Genomic DNA, 15,567 nt, shown 5'->3' with positions numbered 1-15,567 from the left:
TTCTTGGGATGAACGTCTGTGGCATCAAGGCCTGAAGTGTCCATGTTCCCTCGGTAACTTCAATGTCCACAACACAGCTCTCCGAGAGTGGGAATGGTGTCCCCAGCATAAGCCTAAATTGTTGCCTTCCTAAACTATTCAGTGGCTGACAAACAAAGAATATTCCCGTTTCTAGAAAGGCAGTCTAACGTTCATGAGCTGCCACAGCTGAGATGCCGAAATGTCACACCTGTCATCAAAATCAATAAGGCAAGAGTAACAACATCTGAAAAGGTAACCCTGACAAAGGAAGCATTAATAGGTACCAAAATGGATGGCAGAGAGATGAGAAAACCCTTTATGATGAGTACATATGCACACATTTTCAGTGTGCATCCTATTTTCAGTGTGCATCCTATTTCAGTGTATCTGAAGAAGTGTGCATGCACACGAAAGCTCATACCAAAATAAAAACTTCGTTGGTCTTTAAGGTGCTACTGAAGGAATTTTTTTATTTTACTTTGACCCAGACCAACACGGCTACCTACCTGTAACCAGACATATGCACACAGGCATAGCGCTCTCCCAAGAACCACACTCTGAAGCACTTTCACGTGCTATTATGAAAACATAGGCTCTAAAATGTGTGTTATATGGACACTTCATTGAAGATGCTGCAACCCTGGAATGTCAAAAAGTTTCTGCTAGAAAAGTTACTATAGGAGATTACAATGGTACCTCTAGTTATGAACTTAATTCGTTCCGGAGGTCCGTTCTTAACCTGAAACTGTACTTAACTAGAGGAGTGCTTTCGCTAATGGGGCCTCTTGCTGCCGCTGCGCCGCCAGCACACGATTTCCATTCTTGTCCTGGGGCGAAGTTCTCAACTCGAGGTAACTCTTCCAGGCTAGTGGAGTTTGTAACCTGAAGAGTTTGTAAGATGAGGTGTTTGGAACTCGAGGTACCACTGTATTATATTAGAATCTGAACATTATTTATTTGTTTAATGCATTTATATTCCCTCTTTTTCTCCCAAAGGGCTCAAGCTGGCGTACATGATTCTCCCCCTCTAATTTAATCCCCCAAACAATCCTGTGACGTAGGTAAGGCTGAGGGACAATGACTGGCCCAAGATCACCCAGTGAGCTTCATGGCAGAGTGGGGATTTGAACCCTAGTCTTCCAGGTCCTAGTTCAACACTCTAACCACTACACCACCAGAAAGTATTCAAAAAATTGTTGCTTAAATGCAGTGGGCTGCAAGTGCTTGATACCTCAACAGTAAATGCTGCAAGTTTGGAAACAGATGCAAAGGGATTGTTAAAGATTGTGCCCCACGAAGGTAAGGGGCATTACCCCTTCTCCCCTGCCCCTGTGATTTGAACTAGGGAGGGGAAATCCCATTGGTGCCAATGGGAGCTTTCTTCTTCATGCAAACAGCAGGTGCAGGGACCCCCAATCTAGATCAGGACCACTGTGTGGACAGATAGTTAAATCCCTCACCCCACCCAAGTTCTGATCCATGTTGGGTTCTGTGAGCCTGCAATTTATACATTAAATAATCACTCCCCACTTTGCTAATTACATCATCTAGTTGGGCCTCTGACCTAAAAGGAAATGAGCTAAAGTTGAATATGTTTATACAACACCCCACCTGATCCAGACATCAAGGCATTAAAGGGGCAAAGTTCATAGACTTTCATTTAAGGGCATCAGTTTCATAACTGTAGCACAGCAAAGGCATTTGTGGCTGTGGCTTGGCACCCACCATGATCGGGGGTGGGGGTGGGGAGAAAGAAAAGACCCTTATGCAAGCTTATTTACATGAAGCTTCCAATGTACTGTTGAGCAGTAATTCATGCTTCATTTGCAAAGGGAGTCTCAATGCTGAGCAATCCACCCACCCAAACAGCCCCAGCCAAGTTAACTCCACAAAGACTGCAAGATCCAACCTAACTGTCCTGCATGCCTATAGGGGACATGGAACCCAAAGCTCTGCTGATGGATTCTCAGAAATAGGCCCCACTGATTTCAAGGGATCCAATTCCAAACTCCATAGAGCTTTCCAGCTGCCAATCCAGAGATTCCTCCTGTAAGCTTCAAATCCAGAGCTGGATCAGAAGAGACAGCAGCGGTAGCTCCTGGGACCTGTTTTATTTTGTGTACTACAAAAAGGGAGACCCCAGGACTCCTACACAGCATGTAGGGAAGGGTGCAGGAGATAGGGTCAGTGTGGCAAGAATTTTAGAAAGAAGAGACCAGGCTACACATTTATGTGCACAGAACTGCAGCTTTATGAAACAGATATATTTCACACAAACATGTCAAGGTTTGCTTTTTTTAATGCACCGGTTCTGTAGGATCAGAATTGCAAAGGAGATGTTTTCACAATTTCTGCCTCTGGGGAACCTTTAACTGATCAATCCATCTGCTGAGGAACAGCTACATCTTGGACGTGGAGCCTGGAACATTCTATATACAGTACCTAGTTCACAAATGGCCAGCCAGGCGTCACCATCAGAATCTAAGCTTCAAGAGGCATCAGTCCAATTGACATGAGGAGCTCTTAAAACATCCAATACAGCTGCCATAAGAAACTGCCTTGCACCGGGGCAGGACACCAGTATCCATCTAGCCCAGTCCTGTTCATATGACTCGTAGCAGCTCTCTGGGCTTTTCCCAAGTCTACAATCTATTTTTCTTATTTTTACTGGGGATGGTGGGGACTGAACTCAGGAACATCTGCAAACATCAGTTCAACTACAGCAGAAACATGTCCACGGTTAACATTCTAATTGTCTAGTTCAATGATGGCCAAACTTGGCCCTCCAGCTGTTTTGGGACTACAATTCCCATCCTCCCTCACCACTGGTCCTGTTAGCTAGGGATGATGGGAGCTGTACAGCTGGAGGGCCAAGTTTGGCCATCACTGGTCTAGTTCAAAATCCACCAATTAGCTCCCAAAGTAGTCCAGGACTGCTGAAAACACAATTTGTAAGTCACTGTTGTAAAGCTAATATTACAACACCTCTGGGCCTAACTACACATTTTGCTAACTGTCTCCTGTTAGGGCAGGGATTGGGATCACAGTGCACAGAGAAATGAGAGGTTTATACCTCCCCTCCCCAGGCTTAGAAATATTCCCATTGATTCCAACAGGATTTTTCTCTAAGCCTTGTAGCTGCACAGTTGGTCAGAGTTTTTTTTTTTTAAGGGGTGGTGGTGATTAGGGAGGGAAGGGGATAAATCTCTCCTCACTCTGTGCTGTGATTTGTAATTTGCTGTGACAGTAATTTGGAGGGAGATATGCAGTTCAAAAGCACATCAAAGTGCAAGTAGATAAATAGGTACCGCTCCAGCGGGAAGGTAAACGGCGTCTCCGTGCACTGCTCTGGTTCGCCAGAAGCGGCTTAGTCATGCTGGCCACATGACACGGAAGCTGTACGCTGACTCCCTCGGCCAATAATGCGAGATGAGCACGCAACCCCAGAGTCGTCCGCAACTGGACCTAACGGTCAGGGGTCCCTTTACCTTTTTTATGCCTGCAATTAATTAATGAAAAACAAGAGCCAGAGCTTTACAGTATGCATTAAATATAATGTGGAGCTGAACCCTTGGCATTGGAAGGCTGCAGACATTGTCCTGATGTGCCCAGAGTGTGGATTCCTTTTCCACTTCCTGCCCTTAACAGCTCTGTCAGGGAACCTCCTTGCATCCTTATTGGTAGTGCCGCCCTGTGGAACACCCTCCCTTCAGATGTCAAGATGATTAAAAACTACAGTGGTCCCTTGGTTCCTGAACTCAATCCGTTCTGGAAGTCTGTTTGAATTCCAAAATGTTCACAAACCAAAGCATGACTGCTAGTTTGCTGACTGGCCCCAGAAACAATGCCGACAGCCGAAATGGATATGCGGCTTCCAAAAAACGTTCGCAAACTGGAACACTTACTTCCGGGTTTGTGACGTTCGGGAGCCGATTTGTTTGGGAACCAAGCCATTTGGGAGCCAAGGTACCACTGTATATAACTTTTAGAAGACACCTGTAGGCATCTGTATCGAGAAGTTTTTAATGTTTGATGTTTTACTATGTTTTTATATGTGTTGTAAGCTGCTCAGAGTGACTGGGGAGTCCCAGCCGGATGGGCAGAGTACTGTATTATTATTATTATTATTATTATTATTATTATTATTATTAATAATAATTATCCCACCCCACAGGTAACTGCTAGCTTGCCAGATGATTTCACCCTGAAAGGGCACTGTGTTGGAAAAGAAAAGCAAGCACTTCACATTTTATTCTGCAATGGCAGATCTATTGCAGTGGATAAAAAACATGGACAGATCTGTTGCATCAGCAAATCAAAAGTAGTGCTGCGGTGCTCAGACTGCAGTGTTGGGGGCACCACTGTGCAGGATGCAACGACAGCACAAACACTTAGAGAAGACACAGCAGCCCAAAAGAGAATTGTTGGTTTCCAGTTTTAGGTTGGTTTAGGACAAGAGTGGGCCAGTGCACTTTTCAGGAGTGCAAAAAGGGAGGACCAGTGCCAACAATCTCATATGCTGCACAGAGACCAGATCTGCTTCAACCACATGATGTTACACCAGACCCATCAGCTCAAGCTTTCTTCAGCCATACAAAACTACTTTGGAAGACTTGACAGGTTGTGGGAAAAGATTACCAGCAGAGGCTGCTCTCCTAGGCAATGTAAATTGTCTTAGTTTTGGGGTGTTTTTCACAGTGGCAGACTGGGAGATGAATACATCTGGCCCCCTGGAGTATAATTCCTCAAGGCACCTCTCACCAATACAGAAACAGAATAAGCAGCCTACATTACAGGGGTCAGCAAACTTTTTCAGCAGGGGGCTGGTCCACTGTCCCTCAGACCTTGTGGGGAGCTGGACTATATTTTGAAAAAAATATATGAATGAATTCCTATGCCCCACAAATAACCCAGAGATGCATTTTTTAAAAAAGGACACATTCTACTCGTGTAAAAACACCAGGCAGGCCCCACAAATAACCCAGAGATGCATTTTTTTTAAAAAGGACACATTCTATTCATGTAAAAACATGCTGATTCCCGGACCGTCCGCGGGCCGGCTTTAGAAGTCGATTGGGCCGCATCCGGCCCCCGGGCCTTAGTTTGGGGACCCCTGAGTCAAACCATTGGCCCATTTATGCCAGCAGTGGCTATCCACTATGTTTTCTTATATAGGGCTCAGATTTGGACAGGTGCTCACCCTGTATCTACAGAAGCTGTTCAGTCTAAGTTCCTAAGGCATTTTTTTCTGTTCCATTCTGTGTTTCAAATGTTTCATTGCACTTGGAAGCTAATCTCCCCTCTGCTGAATTAAATATTTGGTGCAGGACATTTAATTATTGGCTTCAGCTAAATTTAAACCTCACCAGTCTACTACCCTTAGTATCACAAGATTGTCATGAGAGCACTTGGACTAAAATTGTCAACCAAAAGCTTTACTTTTCTGGTTTATCACCACAACAGTTATTAACATTGGGCTTCAGTAAAGCAAATAATTGAATTAGACAGCGCCTATAAGATATTGAGCGACAGAATAATTTTGCCATGATAAGGAAGTTTTGTCCATGGTATGATTATTTTCCACCTAGTCAGTTTGATACATTTGCATCCTATTTCCAAAATTAAACAATTCCAAAATACAGATCCGCTTTCATTTACACAAGATTAAATATACTGTCTTCAGCTGTACTTGAGGGCCAATTTCAAAAAAAAATCCACTGGAAAAACAGTTATGTCTATGTGGAGATGGCAGTATTGAATCAGTAGTTCATGTGCTTCTGGCTTCCACTTTTTATAAAGATTTGAGAAGTGCGGTTATTAGCCCTCTACTACTATCCATACCAGGTCGCCCAACCATTGCTACTGTGTCCTTTCTTCTAGCAGATAAAGGTAATCAGGTGACAGCAAAAACTGCAAAAAAATTAGCTGGGAAAATCAGAATAAAATCTATTATTTGATTATTGATGTAAACCTCCAGAATGTATTTTGTAAAGTTAGGTTTTTACCTCTATCTTCAGTACACTGTATTTTGTTTTATTTTATTTCTATGACTAGTGGCTGATGAAAATAAAGGTTCTTCTGATTCTATGTTTTTGGCCTATTTTTATTAATAATATGTAGGTACAGAATAATAAAAAGTGTATTCAGAAGTACAGATATTTGTCAGGCTCTCTAATATTTCAGTCAAGAGTCTTACCCAGCCCTAACTGGAGATGCCAGAGGCTGCTGAACCTGGAAACATTTTCCATGCAAAGCAGGCTCCATCACTGAGCTATCTATGAAGGGATGGTTGAGACTGACACAATCACAATAACAAATTTTGCAGTAGATTGTATCTAATCTTAATTTAGGAGCAAGGGAAATGAAAGAGAATGAGAGTGAGAGATTCAGATTTTCTACCTCAAGTGTCAAAATGTCTTGGGTCAACCTGGATTACCAGTTTAACCTGCAGCACAACATTTTTCTCTATCAGTCCTAGGGTTGAAATAAAATGCATTCAACGCTACCACCTGACCCCCCCCTGCCTACCTGTCAATAGCCCCAGAGCCAAAACAACTTTAAGCAATCACACCTGTGTGACCTGAACACGGCTTTGCCTCTATTTCAGAGGAGCTTGTTTAGTGGGGTTGTAAAATGGCGTTTCCGTGTGCTGCTCTGGTTCGCCAGAAGCGGCTTTGTCATGCTGGCCACATGACCTGGAAGCTGTACGCTGGCTCCCTTGGCCAATAATGCGAGATGAGCGTCGCAACCCCAGAGTCGGTCACGACTGGACCTAATGGTCAGGGGTCCCTTTACCTTTACCTAAAATCCCACAAACGCCAGTAAACAGTGTGCCCAGCGAGATCCAGCTTCTATTGGGACTTGAGGTGGACTGAGAAGCAGCCATGGATTCTGATCCAAGTGGAGGATGCAGCACAAGCATCTCACCCAGGACAGTATGGTAGCATCTTGTGCTTCATGGCTCAGACTAAGGAGCCCTCCATCCAGACAGGCTGATTATTTCGTAAATCAGTAACTTAAAACACAATGCATGTATCCAAGAAAGGATTTTAAAACTGCCTGGCCCTGAACAGATGTATCATCATCATCTTACCTCAAACAGGTAAAAGAGTACTTCTTTGTGTAGCACTGGGGTTTTCAACCAGTGTGCCATGGCAATCTGGGGTGCCTTGAATGGTGGTCAGGAGTGCCGCAGGCAACACTGGCCTCTGCCCCTCTTTCCTTCCCTCACTCCTCCTATGCCCTCTCACTTCTCTGCCTCCCAAAGGCTCACACAGCTGTTTGTTGCAGGCCTGGCTACAAGCTCCCCAGGTGAATAGTGCCTCTGGGGCCGGCCAGGGGGTACTGATTGCCAGGAGCAGAGGCAGCCTCAGAGTAAGCAAGCTAGTGGGCAAGGAAGCCCAGCCAGCCGGTCCTTGCTGTTGGAAATGAACAGACAAGTGGGAGGCTGGGTAGGCAGGCAGGTGCCGCACTGGCCTTTCTTGTGCTTGCTGTGTGCAATGCCTGCCTGGGAGCTGAGTTTCTGGTGAAGGGGAGCCTTTCTGCCATGAAGGCCCGGTGGCTCCAGCTACTGTCACTGCTGCCTCCCAAGGCAGCTCAGGGACGAGTCTCAGGGTATTTTCCCCCACAGGAGAGTTGCAGAAAGAATGTATGGTTACAGGTAGGTAGCCGTGTTGGTCTGGATCGAAGTAAAATAAAAAAAATTCCTTCAGTAGCACCTTAAAAGGTAAAGGTAAAGGGACCCCTGACCATTAGGTCCAGTCGTGACCGACTCTGGGGTTGCGCGCTCATCTCGCATTATTGGCCGAGGGAGCCGGCGTATAGCTTCCAGGTCATGTGGCCAGCATGACAAAGCCGCTTCTGGAACCAGAGCAGCACATGGAAACGCCGTTTACCTTCCCGCTGTAGCGGTTCCTATTTATCTACTTGCACTTTTACGTGCTTTCGAACTGCTAGGTTGGCAGGAGCTGGGACCAAGCAACGGGAGCTCACCCCGTTGCAGGGATTCGAACCGCCGACCTTCTGATCAGCAAGCCCTAGGCTCAGTGGTTTAACCACAGCGCCACCTGGGTCCCCTCAGTAGCACCTTAAAGACCAACTAAGTTTTTATTTTGGTATGAGCTTTCGTGTGCATGCACACTTCTTCAGATACCTGAAGAAGTATCTGAAGAAGTGTGCATGCACACGAAAGCTCATACCAAAATAAAAACTTAGTTGGTCTTTAAGGTGCTACTGAAGGAATTTTTTTTATTTTAGAAAGAATGTAGTTGGTCAAGGGAGCCGTGGACCCAAAAAGGTTGAAAACCTCTCGTGTAGTGCACAGTTGAACTACAGAACTCGTTCCCACAGGAGGTGGTGATGGCCACCAACTTGGATGGCTTTTAAAGAGAGTTGAATGAATTTGTAGAGGACAAGGCTACCAATGGCTACTATCCACTATGACTAGTTGCTGGGAATCGCAGGTGGGCAGAGTTTGGTTGCGCTCATGTGCAGCTTGCAGGCTTCCCATAGTGAGAACAGAATGCTGGACTAGATGGACCATTGGCCTGATCCAGCAGATGCATCTTTTTTTCTTATGTTCAGAGGCTATGGCTTCACAGAGACCCGTGAACCCCCACTAGCCTCTTGCATCACCTGGCCATGGCACCACCAAGTCAGAGGTGGGGGCATGTGACAGCTGGAGGTGTGGAAGCAACCACATGCCACGGTGGATAAGGGTTAATTACAGACTCAGCTATTAGACACCACCATTACAGGACTTTACGCTTTGAAATAGTAATCCAATAGAAGGCTCCACAAGTCAACTGTGCCAATCTGGTGCTCTCCAGATGTTTTGGACTAGCTAGCACAGCTATTTTCCCATCAACCACAGCATCATACAACCTGGGCTGGAGGTGATGGGAATCATGGTCAAAAACACCTGGAGGACACTAGATTGAAGATGCCTGTCTTTGATAAGCAAAAGAAATCTGATGGATCAACTCATAAGCAAGGAGGGATCAGAAAAAGGTCTACAAGTTTTCCCAATAAATGTGTTGTATTTTTTCTCTCTCTTTTTTCAGAAGACCATGTTCTCTCTGTCTTCAAGTGTTTAAAAAAGACAGAAGTTATCAGCCTACAGTACTATTTTCAAACCAGCCCTCCTGCAGACACCTATAAGTTAAGCTTGTCTGACAATCTAACCACCTGGAAGTTGTTTACTCTCAAAGCGAGTGACTGGCCGGGGGGGGGGGGGGCTAAACCATCCTTGAAGGCTCAAGAAGAAGCACATGTGGGCATGGGTACAAAGCATTCACAATGGGTCACCTTGTTAGGAGAGAAGGTTCATGCAGGGCAGTATTCCCAAAACTTATAATAATTGCATACCCCTTTTGAGAGTTTAGTCTTACCCCTTCCCAGGCAAAAACATTTGGAGGGCATTTTTAATAATACTACGGTATTTTGTCCAGACTAGAGCAAATACTATACATGTGGTATTTAAAAATTAAAGTCTGCCCTATAACCTTTGAAAGCCTTTCACATACCCCTGAAGGTACGCCTACCACACTTTGGGAAACACTAGTGCAGGGCATCAGGTATGGTGTCAGAGCAGACTCCAAAAGCACTCCTAAGATGCATCACCACAGTCAAGCCTCAAGGTTAGGAAAAAGTCACCATTGATGGCTGCCCAAAGAAAACAAGAGAACAGCTTCCAGTCTCTTCAACAGATTAAACAGGCAGGCATGGTCAATTAGAGCAGCACAGAAAGCTCCAACTTTTCCCAGCATCCTGGTTTCCTACCAGGTGCCTCAGGGGATCCTATGAGCAAGGCACCAACACAAGAGTATCCTCTTCCCCCCCCCCACCCCTTGTTATTTGCCCCCAGCATCTGCCTCTATTTAGCCTGTGAAGAGGCAAGATGTCCACCGCCATTGATCCGTCTAATCTAATCCCCCAGTGTAGCCAGTGTTTTTGTCCCGGGTGAAGCTTCCAGAAGGGCACCATTGAAGCTCCCAGCCTGTGTCTATGCATGTGTGTGCAAATGCACATGGGGGTGCCAAACTGGGTCTTTGACCCATGTGAAATAAAGCCTAGCTTTGCCCCTGCATAAGGCCACAGAAGTCCCTAAGTTCCAAAACACACTGCCACCTCACCACTGCTGCCCAACAAATGAGGCCCAGGTGGCAGGCCTGACCGTTTCACAGAAGCCAGCAATGACAAGATGGTCATCAAACCCTAGTGATCTGCTGGCACAGTGGTCTTAGCTTGGCACCAGCCCACACACACTGTACTTGAGGGATGGGCTTTGGTAAGAAATGTGATGCTTAAGAGATATTGTTTGAAGCCTCAAAGACATTGTCGGGTGCATATTTCAGACCAGATGCACTGTGCAAAACAGGAGCCACACCCCAGAATCCACCACAAAGTATTGTTGGCTGCACCTCTTCACCCCTTAAAATCCAAGTCAAGCAACCGCTTGACTTCCTTGTTCAGTTGGGCCAGCCACAAGTGTTTGCTTCAGTTTTGAAATGGCAGACAGGCTTTAGTGGCTTCTTGGTCTCCCAGAAGTCTCAATGAGTCTGTGAGGTAGGTGTTTACTTTTCCTCATATGCCAGCAAAGGGTGGGAGGGAGGACCAAATTCCTGAATGAGCATATGGACAGACCAGCTTCTATGCCTTCACGTCATGCACCCTCCACCTCAGGCCAAGACAGTCCAGCTAACCTAGTAACTATGCCAACGCCCAGCATTCAAGAAAGGCATTCATTTGAGCCTTGAGGACACCAAGATACCTTCTTACATATGCAGGAATCCTGCCAGCTCCACCTCCAGGCTCTCTGATGTTTGCTTTCATGTGGTAAACAAGCAGCTCTCCAGGTAACCCATCCAACTAATGAATTGTGCTTCCTTCCTCCTTTCCACCCACCTTGTGCTATAAGGAGGAGAAGCTGCAAGCAAACCAGAGCCTCTTTAAAGGACAAAAATAGTGACAGTTGCCTCACCAAAAGCTGGGCCATCATCACCAACATGTGGCGTACCCCTGGCCTCCAAGTTCAGTACCTTTGAAGAGAAGAGATGGAGACTTCTACATGCTTAAGAAACTGGCACTGGTTCAGAGAAAGGAGAGGAAATAGAAAGGACAGCTCTGAAAAAGGCGCCATCATCCATTTCTAAAGGACAATGAAAAGGCAGGCAGAGGTATCCATTCCACTAGTGCATGGGGTAGGCAAACTAAGGCCCAGGGGCCAGATCTGGCCCAAACGCCTTCTGAATCTGGCCCGCGGACGGTCCGCGAATCAGTGTGTTTTTACATGAGTAGAATGTGTCCTTTTATTTAAAATGCATCTCTGGGTTATTTGTGGGGCCTGCCTGGTGTTTTTACATGAGCAGAATGTGTCCTTTTATTTAAAATGCATCTCTGGGTTATTTGTGGGGCATAGGAATTAATTCTTTTCTTTTCAAAATATAGTCTGCCCCCCCCCAAGGTCTGAGGGACAGTGGACTGCTGAAAAAGTTTGCTGACCTCTGCACTAGTGGGTGGTCATCAGAAACCCAGAAGTTGTTTGCCAACCTGTAGTCTGGGAATACCAACAGTTTAAAAAGCCTTGCAAATCAGCAGAACACCCAGAACAGAGTCAGACTGCAAAAACCAGAGAAAATTTGGGGACTTCCTTCCAGAAATATTGAGCAGAGGATGGAGAGAAGTAATGCAAGAGAACACCAAAGAGGAAGCCAAGAGCCAGGAGAGCATGTTCTCGAGCTCATGGGCCTGCCCAGGACTTTTTGATGCCAAGAAGTGAGAAATCCAAGGGGCACTTCTCCACCACCGCCCCTCAGAAACAATAGACGCAATCCTGCAGGACATTCTCCTGCACAAGCCCCGTTGAAATGAATCCGAGTTGCAGCACAATGGTGCAGGAGAACTTTCCATAGTATAGTGCAGCGTTTCTCAACCACTGTTCCGTGGCACACTAGTGTGCCGCGAGACGCTGGCTGGTGTGCCACGACGTGCGGCGACGAGAAGGGCGATTTGCATTGTCACGTGCCTGGCGGCCGCCAATACACAACACTGACCCGCCGGAAAGCAATATTTCTCCTCCTCTTTCCCAAAGCTCAGTGCAAACGAGCCTGGCGGCCGCCAATACACAACACTAACCCGCCGGAAAGCAATATTTGGCAAGTGTTTCTTACAGTCATAATTATAATATAGGACGGCACAGAGTTAAATTTTTTAACTTGTTTAATGGTGGTGTGCCTCGTGATTTTTTTCACGGAACAAGTGTGCCGTGGCCCAAAAAAGGTTGAGAAACACTGGTATAGTGCCCCACGGGACTGGATCTTATGCATCGCTCCCATTCTGAGACACTTACATATGGCCAAAATCCTCATGGTAGGCAGCAATGAAGCAGAAGCAACCCAAGAAAGCACAGCATGTGAACAAGGATCTCCTTTCTGGCAAGGATCCAGCAAGGCATTGAAGGAGGATGGCAGCAGAGGCGCACACATCTGCTGAATAAGTTGTAGCATGAGTAATTTGGGTGGTAAAGCTTCTCTCTGCTTCCTTCTCATGCCAGGCTAACCACCCCCCATGGAAATGCAGACCAGATGTTCCACAGCAGCCTCCCACACACTGCCACCCCTCCTCCTCCAGAAAAGAACAAAAGTAGCTCCAGCAACTCCTAGTCCAGTCTTCACAAACCAGGACACCAGGCTGCAGGGGGGGGGGCTGACCACAGCAAAATAAATCTGATTCCAAACCCTCCAAGTGTCCCAATTTTCCAGGGACGTTCCTGAATTAGAGAAGCCATTGGAGAAATACTGGAGAGTAAAGAGTTATCCAACCTATGAGCCATCTGAAGGTAATCCTGTATATGGAAGGTTGTTTTTAAAAAGATGTTTAATGTTTTATTATTAAAAAATTCCTTCCGGTAGCACCTTAGAGACCAATTAAGTTTGTCATTGGTATGAGCTTTCGTGTGCATGCACACTTATGTTTTTTATACTGTATATGTTGGAAGCTCCCCAGAGTGCTGGGGCAACCCAATAAGATGTGTGGGGTATAAATAGTAAAATTGTAAGGTAAAGGTAAAGGGACCCCTGACCAGTAGGTCCAGTCGTGACCGACTCTGGGGTTGCGGCGCTCATCTCGCATTATTGGCCGAGAGAGCCGGCGTACAGCTTCCAAGTCATGTGGCCATCATGACAAAGCTGCTTCTGGCGAACCAGAGCAGCACACGGAAACACCGTTTACCTTCCCGCTGTAGCGGTACCTATTTATCTACTTGCACTTTGACGTGCTTTCGAATTGCTAGGTTGGCAGGAGCTGGGACCGAGCAACGGGAGCTCACCCCGTCACAGGGATTCGAACCGCCGACCTTCTGATCGGCAAGATCAGAATAAGATGTGTGGGGTATAAATAGTAAAATTGTAAATAGTATCATTATAGAATGGGATGTCCCTATTTTCATTGGAGAAATTTTGGAGGGTATGTGATGGATCAAGTCACAAGGAAGAAAAGGTGTTGTTGGACTACAACTTGCATCAGCCCAGCCAGCACAGCAGTGCTAATTCCAACCCCAGCTACCAGGAACTGATGGGAGTTGCAGTGCAACAACTTCTGGAAGACACTAGGTGGGGGAGGCTGTCCTAGTTCAAGGTGGCCCTCCAGGTGCTGTTGGACTACAACTCCCATCAAGCTGAAGCCGTGGCCATGCTGGTAGAGGTGACGGGAGTTGGGAGTCTAGCACAGCCATCCTCATCCTCCCTCCAAGCTGGTCTCAAAACAAAGATCCACAGTGGTTTAGTGGACTAATCTACTAGTCCATTTGGAGGACTTTTGGAAAGCCAGAGCACAAGACCAAGGGGCTGCTTCCTAAGGTGGACACTGATTCTCAAGAGGCAAACACAGAATTGTAGAGTTGGAAGGGAACCCCAAGCATCATCTAGTCCAGGCATCCCCAAACTTTGGCCCTCCAAATGTTTTGGACTACAATTCCCATCTTCCCCAACCACTGGTCCTGTTAGCTAGGGATCATGGGAAATGTAGGCAAAAAACATCTGGAGGGGCGCAGTTTGGGGGTGCCTGATCTAGTCCAACTCCCTGCAATCTCAACAAGTGACCCTCCATCCAGTTTGAAACCATACAGAACCCTGCTTAGCTTGGCCCATGTGCTAGCAGTTTTACTACTGCACCACCGCAAAGGGGTAGCCAGCAGCTCCTTCGCCCGCTGCTGATTTTACACTGGCAGCTCCTCGCGAGAAGGGCCTGTCCAACCTTCACTCCGGCTCGCGGAGCTCTAAACAGCGCTATACAGTACACGCCAATGACGTTACAGACACAAGACTACACCGCGACACAAAAGCTTCCACGGGCCAGAATCCACGCCAACCAAGAGGGAGAGAAACAAATGTGCGCAAATCCGAGGAGGCTTATTCCTGAGTAACTAACTGCCCGAGTTTTTTTTTGGGGGGGGGGTTAATTGCAAAGTGCAAAAGACACAAGAATATATTCGGTGGGCGTGCGATGCCTATACTGTATTTCTCTGACTTTTTCTCTCCGCCCTGGCTACAAACAGAGCTTCCCCACTCTTGCAGAACCAAGCGAACTTCGCCGCCCGCGGCTTTCCGAGTTGGCCCCCAAACCGAGCGGCGAAGGCGGCAGGAGAGGCTTTGGTCCTCCGGGCACGAAGAGGCCGCGTGCGCTACGAGCCGAGCGCCCCTGGTACCCCGCGGCCGAGGCCCGCAGCCGTCGCTCTCGGGACGCCTCACTCACCATGATTCGCTGGCTGGCCGGCTGCGCTCCGGCTCCGGCTGTCTCGCTCACTGGCAGGCTGGGCTCAAGGCGCTCCGGCCCGAGCGCGGCGGTGGGGAGGCCGGCGGGGCGCCCGCGCCATCACACAGCCAGCCGCCGCCGCCGAGTCCTGAGGGAACTTTGGAGCCGGCGCGAGAGGAGCTGGGCGGTGCCTCCCCTCCGGGCTCCTCCCGCGGGCCCGCGAGCCGCGCCTCGTTTCCCATACAAGGCCGAACCGGCGCCGGCCCGCCCATCCTGCCCTGCACGCTTTTTCCTGAGGGGGAGAGCCCGGAGTGGAGCCAGGGCAGGCGGGCGGCTCCGCTGAGGGAGACGGCTACGCGCTCCGTGAGCGCTAGACAGGAGCCTACTGTCGAGTCCACGCATTACAGTCCTGCCCTCCGTGTCTCAGATTAGCTGTAGTTACAGGTAGGTAGGCGTGTTGGTCTGGCGTAGTCGAAAGAAAATAATAAAAAATTCTTCCTTAGAGACCAACTAAGTTTGTCATTGGTATGAGCTTTCGTGTGCATGCACGCAGCTGGTTTGATGTAGGTTTTGGATGGCTGGTATTGTTTCCTTACGTTTTCCTCACAACGCATAGCTGTCAAGTTTTCCCTTTTCTCACGAGGAAGCCTATTCAGCATAAGGGAATTTCCCTTTAAAAAAGGGAGAACTTGGCAGCTATGTCACAACGACCCTGTGAGGTAGGCCGAGGACCAGGTCCTTCCACTCTCCATCTTCTAAGCCAGCATTGCTTCCAGGAAGGTGTTGTTGGGGAAG

General features: G+C 47.4%; 1 protein-coding gene across 1 annotated transcript in view; it reads right to left on the bottom strand.

The window, feature by feature from the left end:
* Positions 1 to 15,167, bottom strand: part of MYO1E (myosin IE) — a 118,306-nt gene extending 103,139 nt beyond the window's left edge. The window contains exon 1 of the mRNA XM_035132347.3: positions 14,773 to 15,167. Coding sequence (XP_034988238.1) covers positions 14,773 to 14,775 — 3 coding nt within the window. The 5' untranslated portion in view covers positions 14,776 to 15,167. The remainder of the gene's footprint in view (positions 1 to 14,772) is intronic.
* Positions 15,168 to 15,567: the final 400 nt, after the last annotated feature.

Source organism: Zootoca vivipara, chromosome 13 (assembly GCF_965207765.1).
Source record: "Zootoca vivipara chromosome 13, rZooViv2.hap1.1, whole genome shotgun sequence".
Classification (NCBI taxonomy): Eukaryota; Metazoa; Chordata; class Lepidosauria; order Squamata; family Lacertidae; genus Zootoca; species Zootoca vivipara.
Note: the sequence above shows the minus strand (reverse complement) of the source record. Positions and strands in the feature narration are given on the sequence as shown.